The sequence below is a fragment of the Grosmannia clavigera genome (assembly GCF_000143105.1).
Source record: "Grosmannia clavigera kw1407 unplaced genomic scaffold GCSC_140, whole genome shotgun sequence".
In the NCBI taxonomy this organism is placed as follows: Eukaryota; Fungi; Ascomycota; class Sordariomycetes; order Ophiostomatales; family Ophiostomataceae; genus Leptographium; species Leptographium clavigerum.
The window spans coordinates 1,316,779-1,329,319 of NW_014040801.1; the positions used below are offsets into that span (position 1 = coordinate 1,316,779).

Sequence of the window (12,541 nt, forward strand, 5' to 3'; positions counted from 1 at the left end):
AAAGTCGGCGAACAAGAGGCAAGAGAGCATCATGTTGCGCGGCTAGTCCGCTTGAGACGTCTTGCCCGAGGCCGTTGGTCTGGCTGCAAGGGAGGGTGTTGGGTGATTGCTGTAATGCCATTGGCCAGAATGTTTTCCTTTCACTTTGCGAAGACAGGGAGGCTGGACGGCCAATACGCCCTCCATTCCTCACAGGAGAGGACACGCATACGTTTGCCGTTGCGGCGAGCAACAGGACTGCGTGCCTCGCGAAGTACCTGAGGAAGTCCGGAATGGCCTTTTTATGGTTCGCATCTCAGATATTGTTTCGGGGCTCGTCTTTATCAATTTCGATCCTCTCAATTTCGGCCAACAGGAATGATTCCAACAAGGCTTCCGGGTCTGTCTTTGCTCAGTTGCTCGGTTGCGATTGTCTGTCCGTTCCATTTCCGGCCCTCTTTGCTCACACGAAGCGGCATGAAGCAGATGCACGCACAGCCTGGCCCTTTGTTCGCCATCATTATCGAGTGCACTCATACAGGGACCACCGGCAGGAATGCTGTAGGCCTGCTGGAGCAACGGCCTTTGTTGATTGGATTCAATGTTTACTGGCATGCGCTTAGTTCAGCTGGGGTTGGCGTCAAGGCTTTGTGCACTAGCGATAGCCTTTGGTGTTAGGGAGGTCAGATGGCAATCATGAAGAAGCAGAGCGACCAGGTACATGGAAAGAGGGTGACACTGGATGAGCAAAAGGAGAGGGGTAAAGAGAGAGCGATGAAGAGGGACAGATAAAGAAGGGAGAAGACAAAACGAGAAACTCGGTCCCGGGGCGCTTTATCCCTTGGCTAAGCGGCACCGAGAATCCTTGTCAGGATCGGCCTGTCCGATGTCGTATTCTCTCCCTCGCGGACTTGGCTCGAGGGATCAGATGCCATATACGATTACCACGTGTGCTTACTTCTCACCCTCCCCTCCACGAGAATGCTATTATAAGTGGCTGTTGAGGCGCACAGCACAACGGCACCTACCAGCCAACCGGCCGAGCCGAATCGGAAACATTGTGCGCGGCTAGGCTGTATGCTCGAAGATCCCGTGACTTCTTTGTCCTGCTGAGCCGGATGGGGTGTATGTTACTATGGTATAGGGCTTAGATTACTGGAGAATTTTGAGAGTGTAGAGAGCCGATGGTGCATCGGGAAGATGTGGAGAGGATGTGGATAGGATGTGGAGAGAGGTCTCTGCCGTGACAGAGGGGCCATTGTCGTACATAGTAGGCCAGACCCAGCTACCCCATCCATCGTCTGCCTTGCCATAGGAAGCAATGGCCTATTCGCAAACCGGTTTGATTTCCCGCCGCCCTGCAAAAGAGTCCCTGCAGCAGCCTTCCAACAGCCAACAGGCCTCGATGTTATCAAACAGACGCCACCGCTAGGCAGAACACAGCCAGGGCGCAGCATGGCCAGCCCGGGCTTGAACGGCCGTGTTGGGCAGCGGGTGATGCAGATCGCTGCGGCTAGAGAGCGATGCTACGCGGCTGTCGCCGCTGAACGTCTCGTCTTTGTTTCCTGTCTCCACCAGGCCGGTGTGGCCGGTGAGGATCAGGATGGAGAGAGAGGTCGTTCCTGCTTGCATATACTCCATATACATGGCATAATAGCGCCTTCAGCCTTTGAATCAGCACCCTGATGGAACGCCATTCCGTTACCGGCACTCTATGTGCTTTTCAAACGAGCAGAGGCTTAGAATAGTAGGGAGAGTCCCCGATGCGGCAGCCTCTGCTTTTGCTTCCTGCATCTTGCATCAAAGAAATGCAAAGGGTGCGAGAGCCAGGTAGAAGTATCCAATATCCTGTATATTCTATGCTGCCCGTCCTGGGCGACCTGTTGATGCTGATGCAGGTGAAGGAAACAAGTAGAAACAAATGAAACGAAAGGGGGTATCGTGCCACGACGGTCTAGAGTACAAACGAAGCAGAAGCAGAGAAAGACAGAAACTCCGGTACGTGTATGTAGGAAGAAGAGCGAAAGAGAACGGGTCTGAAAAGAGGGTGAGGCCAAAAGGAGGGAACAGCTGCCGGTCAGCAGATCAGGTCTCGGCCGCCTCGACGAAATCAACGGCCATCGAGTCAGCAGCCAGGTCCAAGGCTGGTGATGGCAGCGTCGTAGACAGTGCCAGTGGCGGCTCGCAGTCGGGCTCCCCGGCCATCGAGCCGGCCGACGGCTGCGGCGACCTACTGGCGGCCTTGAAGGAACGGTGGCCACCGCTGCTGCCGCCAGCACCACCGCTTCCAGGCGGCCGACGACGTCGCATCCGCGGCCGGCTGTACACCAGGTTCGGACAGCGACGAGCGATCTCGGCCGCCGACAGACGGACGTGCAGCAGGCCGAAGCTGACCTTGCGGATGCCGCCTGGCTGGCCGGCCATCCGCAGCGACATGGGCAGGAAGTCGTCGTCCGGGTCCTCCGCAATAGAGGCCATGTCGTGAGGGATCGGGCTGGGACCCGGGTTGGCTTTGGAGCCCGAGGCCTGGCCGGTCACGGCTGCTCGGACGAGACGGGCCATCCGGATCTCGCGGGCCACCTCTGTGCACATCGCCGCATCGCGGCTGTTGTCGGCGTCGCTGCTGGCGTCCACGTCGGGATCGATCTCGAGCCCGTCCGTCTTCGGAACCAGTTCGGCCGGCATCGTCGACATCGTGGACAAGGCCGTAGGCAGAGTGATTCCAGTCACGTGACCTCTACCAACGGTCTTGTCCAGCCAGCTGCACAGGTCATAGCCCGACGACGGCACGTCTCGATGCGTCGGCGCCAGCTGCGGCAGTGCCAGCGATGCGGCCGAGAGCGGCAGCAGGAGTGGTGGCAACTGTCGTGGCTGTTGTTGTTGCTGTAGTTGTAGCTGCAGCTGCAGCTCTTCTTGCTGTGGACAAGTCGTCGTCTCGATCCACGTCTGTGGCAGTGGAGGATGATGGTAACTGTGATGTCGAGCCGGCTGTCGTGATCGTGGCAGAGTGGACGCTGCTGCTACTGCTGCTCGTGGCATCTGCGAAGGCACAGACGCAAAGGACGACATGGATCGCAGCCGATACGGAGGCAGAGACGGCGTCGCTGCGGCGCTGCTGATGCTGATGCCGTCGTCGACCTCTAGATCGAGGTCGACGCTGTGCTGCCAGGACGAGTCGGCATCGTAGTCGACAGCCGTGGTCGGGTCAGGGCCCGTCATGGCCTGTCCTTCCAGATGCTGTCGGCAGAGGTCGTCTGCTAGGCGCTCAACATCGCTGCTGTCGACGACCGACTGTGCCGATTGAGGCGACGGTGGCGGCAGCGGCACGATCTCAGGCAGCATTGGCGACAGATAGGAGCCACGACGCACAGCATACGGGCCGGACGGGTCGGACGAAAAGGGCGGGAACGGAGCTGGAGGTGGCAGCGACGAGAGCGGCGAAAGATGCTCGACCGAGCCGGCGTCGGAAAAGGAGACCTGGTGCAGCGGTGGTGGTGCCGGCGGCGATGGCCGTTCTCGCTGCTGCGGCCATGTCTGCTTGTGAAAGGTGTAGGCGTAGCTGTCCTGTTGCTGCTGCAGTTGCTGCTGCAGTTGCTGCTGCAGTTGCTGCTGTTGAGTGGTGGAAGAGGGTAGCTGGTCAAATGGTGATGGGGCAGCGTCTGCTGCTCCTGTGCGGGAGTCGTGTCCGTCGTCGTCGCCAGGACACGGCGGCCACGACCAGGCAAGGCCGTATCGGGAAAGCATAGACATGGACGTCGGGAGGTGCAGAGAGGGTCGTCTTTGGTCGATGGTCCGTCGGATGCTCAGCGAATGTCCATCCTCGAGAGCGAGGAGAGGGCGAGAATAAGAGGAGAGAACCCGACCGGATGGAGAGGACGAAGGACCGATTTTAACGAAAACGAGCGTGGTACGAAAACCAGGGGTTGAGGCTGAGACAAGCCGTTTCCTTTAATCGAGCCTGTGTCTCGTCTTGTTGCTGTCATCCGTACAAGTCGTACCGCTGCTGCCCGGATTCTTCGCTTCGCTGTACGAGTATGTACATTCTTGTACAACCCCCGGGAGAAGATCGGCAGTCTACGAGTACGACGCTCCCAGTCTGCTCCGTACGTCTAATACTCACAATATCAGAGCACAGTCCAGCCGTCTGTGGAGGTGGAGTTAGTGCCGGTAAGGGGGGGAGAAGGCAAAGAGGAAAGGCGTGTTCTTGGGTCAGTGGAGCTGGGGCATGAAAAGTGGGGGCTGTAGCCGTCCTTCTGGGACTAGGAGAGGCGCAAAAGGAAAGTGACAAGAGCGGGATAATCTGCGCCAGGAACACTCGGACATGTCCTTCTGCAGAGGAAGGGAAAAAGGAGGCAGGAGGCCAAAGCTTTACGGAGTACAAGGAAAGCTATATCGTACTACTCCGTATGTATGCATATAGAGAAGGGATCGACGGTCTGGGGGATGTGTTCGTCGGAAAAAGCACGGATATGGCTGCGCACGGTACTATGTATGAACTGCTGCAGCTGGTCTTCATCCTTTCTTTTACCCAAAAACTTCCACAGCTTCGTCTGGTACGACATTTACACTGTGTGGGGCTATGGATCCGTGCGCAACGTGTTCCGCGCGAGCACTTTCGCCTGGGAGCGACATCTCATCTCGGCATGCATGTGATGACCCGACGCTGTGGTGCCAGGACACTCAGCGCGTTTGTCATCCCCGGCGGATACTCTGTAGACATATCGTGCCCAGACGCCCCTTGGGAGCCCCTTGGGAGAAATCACAAGCGATTTGTCCCGCCGGCTGCGTCTGGAAGCCAGGCTCGTGGCGGTAGAGACACACAGTGCGGAATGCAGTGCGATGCAAGCCACCCCAAAGGAGCCCAAAGGGGAAAACGAACAGGGAAAAGGCAAAGATGGAAAATGGAAAAAGAGAAAAATCGACAGATAGGCATGCCTGCGACAACGCCGCCACGCACAATCGGGCCGCTGCCACATAGTATTAGCAAACTATGTAAGATGCTTCATTACTCCCGCTCTACTTCCGGCGGGCGTCATGCACAAATATGCTGTCGTGCCTCGCCGCTAGGGAAAGTCACGGGAAGAACCACGGTTTTGGGACTAGCCCTGGCCCCTTGCCCCGTTGTACTCCATATGCTGCACGTAAGGGGCTGGCTCTTGTGCGATGTGTATCCGCAAGAACGTACGATGTTATTTCCACCTCGGACATCGCAGCAGCGTCTGCCCTATTGAAAGGGGTGGCTTTCTCGTGCCCGAGCTCCTTGGCCCGAGTGCTATGAACGAGAAGTCGTGAAAGTTGCGACCTATATGTCGTACGCATATACATACGTACGAGCATCGGTGGATAGTTTTTAATTCTTTTTTTTTTTTTTTTTTTACCGAAATGCCTTTCTATTGCGTCGTGTCGTACTCATTCCATCATATGCTCCACGCATTACTCTGCTGCCGGGGAGTTGTCTCTATTTCCCTGCTTGCACCAGCTCTCTCTGCTCTTGCAGATGGATCGTGGGTCTGCACGGAGTACGTCGTACACGTACATAGTAGCACTCCCAATATCTCTGTGTGGTCCCGATCGCTGCTGCTGGACCTGCAACCTCGCCATCCCCTGATTCGCTCTGGGACACATGACGCTTTGTGACTGAGAAGCGATGATCTTGATTTAAAGCCTCGTGTAGAGCACGTCTATTCGTATTTTATATTTTGTCGGACAGTCGCGAAAGCTTTGCTCCGTGGTGCTTGTCATACATAGTAGAGGTAACGGCACACAATGTCCGAGCAATCCATTTCTCGAAGCTGTCTGAATGCAAACCCTTACCCCACGACCCTCAGCAAGATACCAGGAGCAGCGCTAGTGTGCCGGCTAAGAGCCCCTCCCCAAATTGGGATCCTTGATATACTCGTACTCGCTTTGTATCTGACTCTGTGTAGTATCGTAGTCCGTACATGTCGTAGCAGAGCGTTACGAAAACCCGAACCACCGTGTGTTTGCCGAAGGGGGGGACACGGGAAGAACACCGAGTGCTCCGTATGCAACGCCCTACCAAGAACCATGGTCTGTGTGCTCGTGCGAACCTGACTTTCCCGACGGCAAACTGCTCGTACTCGTACTTGTGCTTGACGGCAGATGAAGCTGCAGTTTCACGTCCTCCTGACTGAGTACTCCGTACTGACCACTATTCTCCGTCTTGGCAAGCGGGTAGCACAGGCCTAGAGCTAAATCACAGAGTGCGCTCTCTTCTGGTCCGTGACCCGACATTGATGAGCATGATCAATGATCCTCATCTCGGGCACGAGTCTTTTCAACCCCACCGTATTTCACGTACTACGACGTACGAGTATACAGAGCGCGTGGCAACCGAGCTTACAGCGGGTCACAGGTCGTACCGCACTAAAAACACTGCTGGAATATTGTTGCTACGACCTATATTACCAAATATTTGGAATCTGTCTATCAATGCTTCGCAATACTCTGTATTATACGACTACGTACGTACAGGCTCTTACTTCTCACTTTCAATCTACGTGAAAATGATACAGAAGACATCGGCCCCTATATGCTACTACTTTGCACATACTCGCATTAGTCAGCAGACGTCTGGCCGCTACACTACTAACGGCTGCAAGTCCCTGATATCTCAATTCTCAGGCTTTCTTTTTCGGCCTTCTTCTCCGGACAGGAGGCTCTGGCAAGAACAAGTGATCAATTCCACGCCATGCTTTCAATCAGAGGCGATGCACAATCTGCGCACATCACCAGCGGTCAGTTTGTGATGTAATCGCAGGAAGCGCATTGAAATCAGCTTGGTGATCCACGTCACGTGTTCACGCGGAACCTTGTAGAGGCGAAAAAAGCTAGAGATGCCGAATTTACTCCCCCGCCTCAACGACCAATATCGCCGCCTTTACCCCGACGCAACCAGCGCAAAGCGGACCTTGTCTGTACTTGACAATGGCAACACACCGACGGTCTCTGGCGGCGGCGGCAGCAACGCTGGCCGGAGGTTCAGCGACAAGTGCCGAGAGTCTGGCGCAGCGATCGCTCTTCATCCGCGTGCGGCCGGCACCGACGACGCTTTCGGAGCGGCGGTCTGTTCTGCGCGTGCTCGAGCGGCATGGCAAGACGGAAATGTTTAAGAAGCTGGCGGTGCGTTGCAGCGGGATGGCGATGTCCAGGTGGTCTGGTGCTAACTTGCCCGTCTTCTTGTCTTGTCTAGGATAACGCCTCGTTTATTGCCATAGCCGCAACGGCTGCGACGGCGTCGACGCTGATCAACCGCAGTCCGATTCAGTACGAGTTTCTGTCAGAGACGTTTGAGACGGTGCAGCCGTGGGGGAATCCACGGGTGGCCACTCTGGTGCAGCCGATCGAGACGAGGCGGATAGGAGAAGGAGAGGTGGCGGAGACGGCGGCCGGAAGCGCCGACACGAGTAACCGACGACAGACCGAACACGTGCAGCACAAGTCCTTTGTGGTCAGCGTGTTCCCCAGCCAAGACTACCGCCACCAGACGATGCTCCGGCTCTCGCCGCTGCATGGGCCGTGGCCCAAGGACTTCTCGGCCGTCTTGGCGCCGTCATTGACGGGCCGCGGCAATGTCGCCTACAAGAACACGTTTGTGTACAACGCCCTCCGGGCGGTCGTGCCCGAAAGCGCGGCATCCGAGGGCCTGTGCGACTGGCGGGCGAGCTCGGCCGACGTCAGCGTGCGGGCTGCGGCCACGAGGGAGAGCGAGAGCAGCAGCGGCAGCGGCGATGGAAGCGGCAGCAGCAGACGCAGCGGTACCAAAGATGCGGCGTACATCCAGCAGCGCAAGGCGCGCAAGCTCCGGTTTGACCGTTCGACGATTGCGGGCGTGCTAGCGAGGAGCAACAGGAGTAGCAGCAACAGCAACAGCAGCAGTGGCCAGAGCAACAGCAGTAGTGGCAACAGCGACAGCAACAGCAGCGACACCAAGGACAACAGCAAGAACAGCAAGAGCACCGTTGATAACCAAGGCGAGGACCCCTTTAGCGTGTTGCTGGGCCAATAAACAGCGGGCCGACACCTCCTGACCGCTCGAACACCGTCCTCGGCCAAAGGTGACGCTGGATCCAGTTTTGCTATCCAGCAGGCATCAACATCGGAGACATACCACGACAAGGCCCGGCCTCGGCAACAAGGGCTCTGCAGTGTACTACCAATCGGCTGTCCGGGCTGAACACAGCTCTTGACCGGTGGAGAACACTGCATAGCTTGCAAACAGCCACGTCAACGGCGCTCGGCGCAGTTAGACACATAAGCCGTCTTCTAGGTCCAGCCGGCTCATGTGCGACCCGTCGCGGCGCAGGATGCAAGGCCAAAATGCGGCGCCACGGGTGTTGCAGTCGAACTGGTGCAAGGGGCCCATTCCGTTTGGCGGGCATTCTTCTGCCTCCTTGCATGACGAGATTGATGTCGTGTGCGAGTTAACGTGCGTCTTCCGTCAATACAAAGAAGCCTTGATTGCAAGCAAGATCCTGCGCAAACGCCATTGGTACGAAACAGGTACGAGCTCGTACTCCGGGCAAGTCTGCTCCTGTGCAATCTGCATGATCTGCTCGTATCTTACATTTTTGAGCCCTGCTCCTTAGGCCGGATCAGGAAATGCACAGATGCGGTTCCCAAAAGTCACGCATTTGGCCTCTCGTATCCAGGCAGGAGGCCGCTGGGAACGGGTGCAAGCAGCGCGAAGTTGGGCCGTTATTACGTCATCCGTGCAGAAGCCACGCCACGGGACAGAGAGGGGCTGCCGCAGAGAACTCGTAACGGCAACCACGTTGCACTGCCCGCTGTCAAGCGGCGATGGGAACGTGTGGGAAAGAGTGGCGCTGCGCCCCCTCTCCATAATTTTCCCAGGCTCTTAGTCCGCAAACGGCCAAGCCGCTGGACGATCCATTTTTGGGCGTGGCAGTGAGCAGGCCGCCTACGGTAAGCTTTTCGGCTCTTGTTTCTAGGCCGCCCAGCGTCTCTGCTCTCATTCGCTGGCTTCCCACAGCCTCTCACAGCCTCTCACACGCTCTCGCCCTCGCCCTCTCACGCTCTCACGCTCTCGCGCTTGTGACCAGCCACGTAATCAGGCGTGAGAGCCCAGCAGCCGCGAGCAGAGGTTGACCAATCGAACGAGCAGACGGGCCAGAACAGGGAAGGACACGCTGGAAACGGGTTTGTCTGCCGAAACTGCTGCATGACGTTGCACACCTGTCTTGCCTGTCTGACCGTCTGTTCTGGGCGGTCTCCATCGCGATGCCCATGGTGGCCATGACGCTCTAGGCGTCCACAGCCACTGACCGCTGGCTGGCCTGTGCCTGAAGCACGGCGCGCCTTCCAGCTCCATATAATGTCGTCCTTCGCCTTCTGTCTTGGTGGGCCTCAGTCTTGCAGACCACTTGCGACTTGCGAGACCACTGACAGACCACGCGCAATCACTACACTTACAAAGTAAGATATTTACCGGGAGCACAAATCTCTTCTCGGCCAGGCCTCTTTCCACCATGGCCCGCACCGGCTTCTTTCACCATATCGGCACATTCCTGCTCTTCGCGGCGTGCATCCTGCTGCTCGTCACCAGCATCTCGGCCCCGACCGTCAACCGGCTCTCGCTCCTCAAGGTCCGCCTGGGCAATGCCACCGAGGCCCACAGGTCGGCCCTCACGTTTGGCTCGTTTGGCTACTGCATTATCGACACGCCGTCCGCAGGGTGCGTCCAGTTTCCAATCCAGCCTTCCAAATGGCTTACTAATCAACATCGCGTTTCAGTAGCAGCTCAAAGAATGAAGACTATTGCACCCACAGCAAGCTCGGCTACGACCCGGTAGCGGCCATCGTGGCCGGTGGTATCGAGTCATCCTCGTCCTCCTCCAAATCCATCTCCACGCTCTTCTCCCACGGCGAGACCAGGACGGTCCGCGACCTGACCAAGGTCATGATCCTGCACCCAATCGGCTGCGGCATTCTCTTCGTGGCCTTTCTGTTCGCCGCCGGTGCCGGCTTTATAGGCTCGTTCCTGGCGTCGCTCGTGGCCCTGGTTGGCTTCCTGGCGACCATTGTCGTACTCGCTACCGACTTTGTGCTTTTTGCCATTGTGCGCCACAAGGTCAACGGCGACGACGACACGACAGGCGCTACGGCCGTCTTTGGGCCGGCCATATGGACCGTGGTCGCTGCTGCCGCCTGCGCGCTGTTCGGTACCCTGATCGTCTTCTTCTCCTGCTGCAGCGGCCGTCTGCACGAGCGGCGCAGCGTGCCGTCGCGCAAGCTGGAAGGCAGCTTTGCCCGGCCTCCGCGGCGGTGGAGACGATTCATCTAGGCGGTTATCACGAGAACAAGATCTACGATGAACAACGAAAACAAGGTCATGTATCCGGATGATCATGATTAATGCGTCCACGGGCAAAAAAATATGGGTGTGGTTTCTGCTGTGTTGCTTTCGCCATTGTCCTGGCACTTCAATTTCCTGAAAGGACTGTTTATGATATCCCTTTGCCTTGCTACTTTTCCATACTCAATTTGTAATAAATTCACACCAAGTCCTTTTGCTGTCGTAAAATAGCTGTAGGCCTGTATTAGAGCGCAAAGTCCTGGATATGCGCTAACAGAAAAGACCCCCACGCTTTGATTGGCTGCCTCGGCGAACCTCTGCGATCTCTACACTTCCGCGGAGGTTTTGACAGACGAGCGAGACATTTCCCATCAACGCAACGAGACATGGATTATCGATGTGACAGAGTCCGATAAGCTTACGAGGGCCTTTTCTCTTTGATTCAGGAGATTGTATTTCCCCATTTCTACTACGACTCGGCCTCGACTTTAGGTCGCCCAACCTGCTGCCTAACATGACTTGGGATCTTGCGCGTCGCCATGAGCACAACGTGCAGACGCTGCGACGGTCGCCGCTGGCCGAGATCTCGGGTGCGCTGGGCGACCTGGGCACGCTGCTACCGCTGATGACAGCCCTGGCTGTGCAGCACTCAGTTTCGCTATCGTCGACGCTGGTTTTTTCGGGGCTCTTCAACGTGGCCACGGGCATTGTGTTTGGCATTCCGTTGCCGGTGCAGCCGATGAAGGTGAGTGGGAGCTGGCGACCGTTGTGGCATGCACACTTCAGCAGCTGACGGACTAGGCCATTGCTGCTGCAGCGATCGCGTCGCGGGCGTCTCTCCGGGACACCGTCGCGGCCGGTGGTCTCGTCAGCGCGGCTGTGCTGCTGCTGGCGGCCACGGGACTGCTGCGCTGGCTGGCCGTTCACGTCCCGGTGCCGGTGGGCAAGGGCATCCAACTGGGCGCCGGCCTGTCGCTGATCATCTCGGCGGGCAACAGCCTGCTTGGGCCGCTGGGCTGGCTGCAGCCGTCGGGGCTGGATAACCGACTGTGGGCGCTGGCTGCGTTTGTCGGGCTGATGGCGACGCAGGGCTTTCGTGGAGGCCGATTCTTCCCCTATGCTCTGGTCACCTTTCTCGTCGGGCTCGCGCTGGCTTTGGCGGTTGCGCTGACGGCTCACGCCGCCGACCACAATGTGCGTCTGCCCGGCTTTGCGTTGTGGCGGCCCCGCGTTCTTCTGCCGCACTGGCTGTCGGGCGAGGCCTGGGGAATGGCCGTGGCGCAGCTGCCGCTGACGATGCTGAACTCAGTTGTGGCCGTGAGCGCACTGGCGAGCGATCTGCTTGGCGGCTCGACCACGCCTGCCTCCGTTACCGCTCTCGGCTGCAGCGTCGGCCTGATGAACCTGGTCGGCTGCTGGTTCGGAGCCATGCCGGTCTGTCACGGGGCTGGCGGGCTGGCGGCGCAGTACCGCTTCGGGGCTCGTAGCGGTGCCAGCGTCATTCTGCTGGGTCTCTTCAAGACAACCTTGGGACTGCTGCTGGGCGAGACGCTTGTCGACCTGCTCGGCTTCTTTCCGCGCGGCGTGCTCGGCGTTCTGGTGCTGGCCTCGGGCCTGGAGCTCGCCGCCGTCGGCAACAGCCTCAATCAAGGCGCGCCCGATCTCTGGGAGGTGGCGGCGAATAATGTGAGAAATGAAGCCGCTGCAGCCACGGCATCTGACACAGACACCCAAGCGAACCGCAAGCATCGCGCTCTCTCCGACGACGAACGCCTCGAGCGCTGGACTGTCATGCTCACCACCACGGCTGGCATCCTGGCCACCAAGAACGACGCCGTCGGCTTCGCGGCCGGCCTGCTCTGTCATGGCGCATATCGCCTGGCCGACCACTATCGCCAAAGATGGCCGGCCGGTGGAGAGGGCCGACCGTTGCTAGCTTAAAGTAGACAGTGTGCAGAAAATCTACCGTGTAGACTCGTGAGAGTTGCGAGGAGTCATATAGTCAGCAACAAGCAAGCGCAAAATATAAGGCGGCTTACTATGAAGCAGACATCTCAGACTGAGAAAAACCTGAAGATAATCTCACTTCGTTCCTCTTCTAGAAGCCATACTAGGCTTGTTTTTCGCAAGGATCGCTGGCTCGACCTCGTCACAATCGTTCCCATAGCTTTTCCTGCTACTATTGTGCTCTCGGCTGACTGTCGCGTCAACGAGATACGAATTTTT

The 12,541-nt window shown here is 57.7% G+C and overlaps 4 protein-coding genes across 4 annotated transcripts; 2 read left to right on the forward strand and 2 right to left on the reverse strand.

Annotated features, from left to right (window-relative positions):
* Nucleotides 1-1,407: 1,407 nt before the first annotated feature.
* On the reverse strand, nt 1,408-1,626 carry CMQ_1135 (uncharacterized protein; the record flags this gene model as incomplete). The annotated part of the gene is made up of 1 exon (XM_014318214.1): nt 1,408-1,626. The coding sequence occupies one exon, from the start codon at nt 1,624-1,626 to the stop codon at nt 1,408-1,410; it is 219 nt and encodes a 72-aa protein (XP_014173689.1).
* Nucleotides 1,627-2,064: 438 nt separating this feature from the next.
* CMQ_783 (uncharacterized protein) lies at nt 2,065-3,321 on the reverse strand (the record flags this gene model as incomplete). Its single annotated transcript, XM_014317862.1, has 1 exon — nt 2,065-3,321. One exon carries the CDS (start codon nt 3,319-3,321, stop codon nt 2,065-2,067), a length of 1,257 nt encoding a protein of 418 aa, XP_014173337.1.
* A 3,606-nt stretch (nt 3,322-6,927) lies between these two features.
* On the forward strand, nt 6,928-10,303 carry CMQ_484 (pal1-like protein; the record flags this gene model as incomplete). Its single annotated transcript, XM_014317563.1, has 5 exons — nt 6,928-7,122; nt 7,193-7,647; nt 8,270-8,428; nt 9,437-9,694; nt 9,760-10,303. The coding sequence occupies 5 exons, from the start codon at nt 6,928-6,930 to the stop codon at nt 10,301-10,303; spliced, it is 1,611 nt and encodes a 536-aa protein (XP_014173038.1).
* A 526-nt stretch (nt 10,304-10,829) lies between these two features.
* CMQ_1179 (sulfate transporter protein) lies at nt 10,830-12,256 on the forward strand (the record flags this gene model as incomplete). The annotated part of the gene is made up of 2 exons (XM_014318258.1): nt 10,830-11,060; nt 11,117-12,256. 2 exons carry the CDS (start codon nt 10,830-10,832, stop codon nt 12,254-12,256), a joined length of 1,371 nt encoding a protein of 456 aa, XP_014173733.1.
* Between the last annotated feature and the right edge of the window lie 285 nt (nt 12,257-12,541).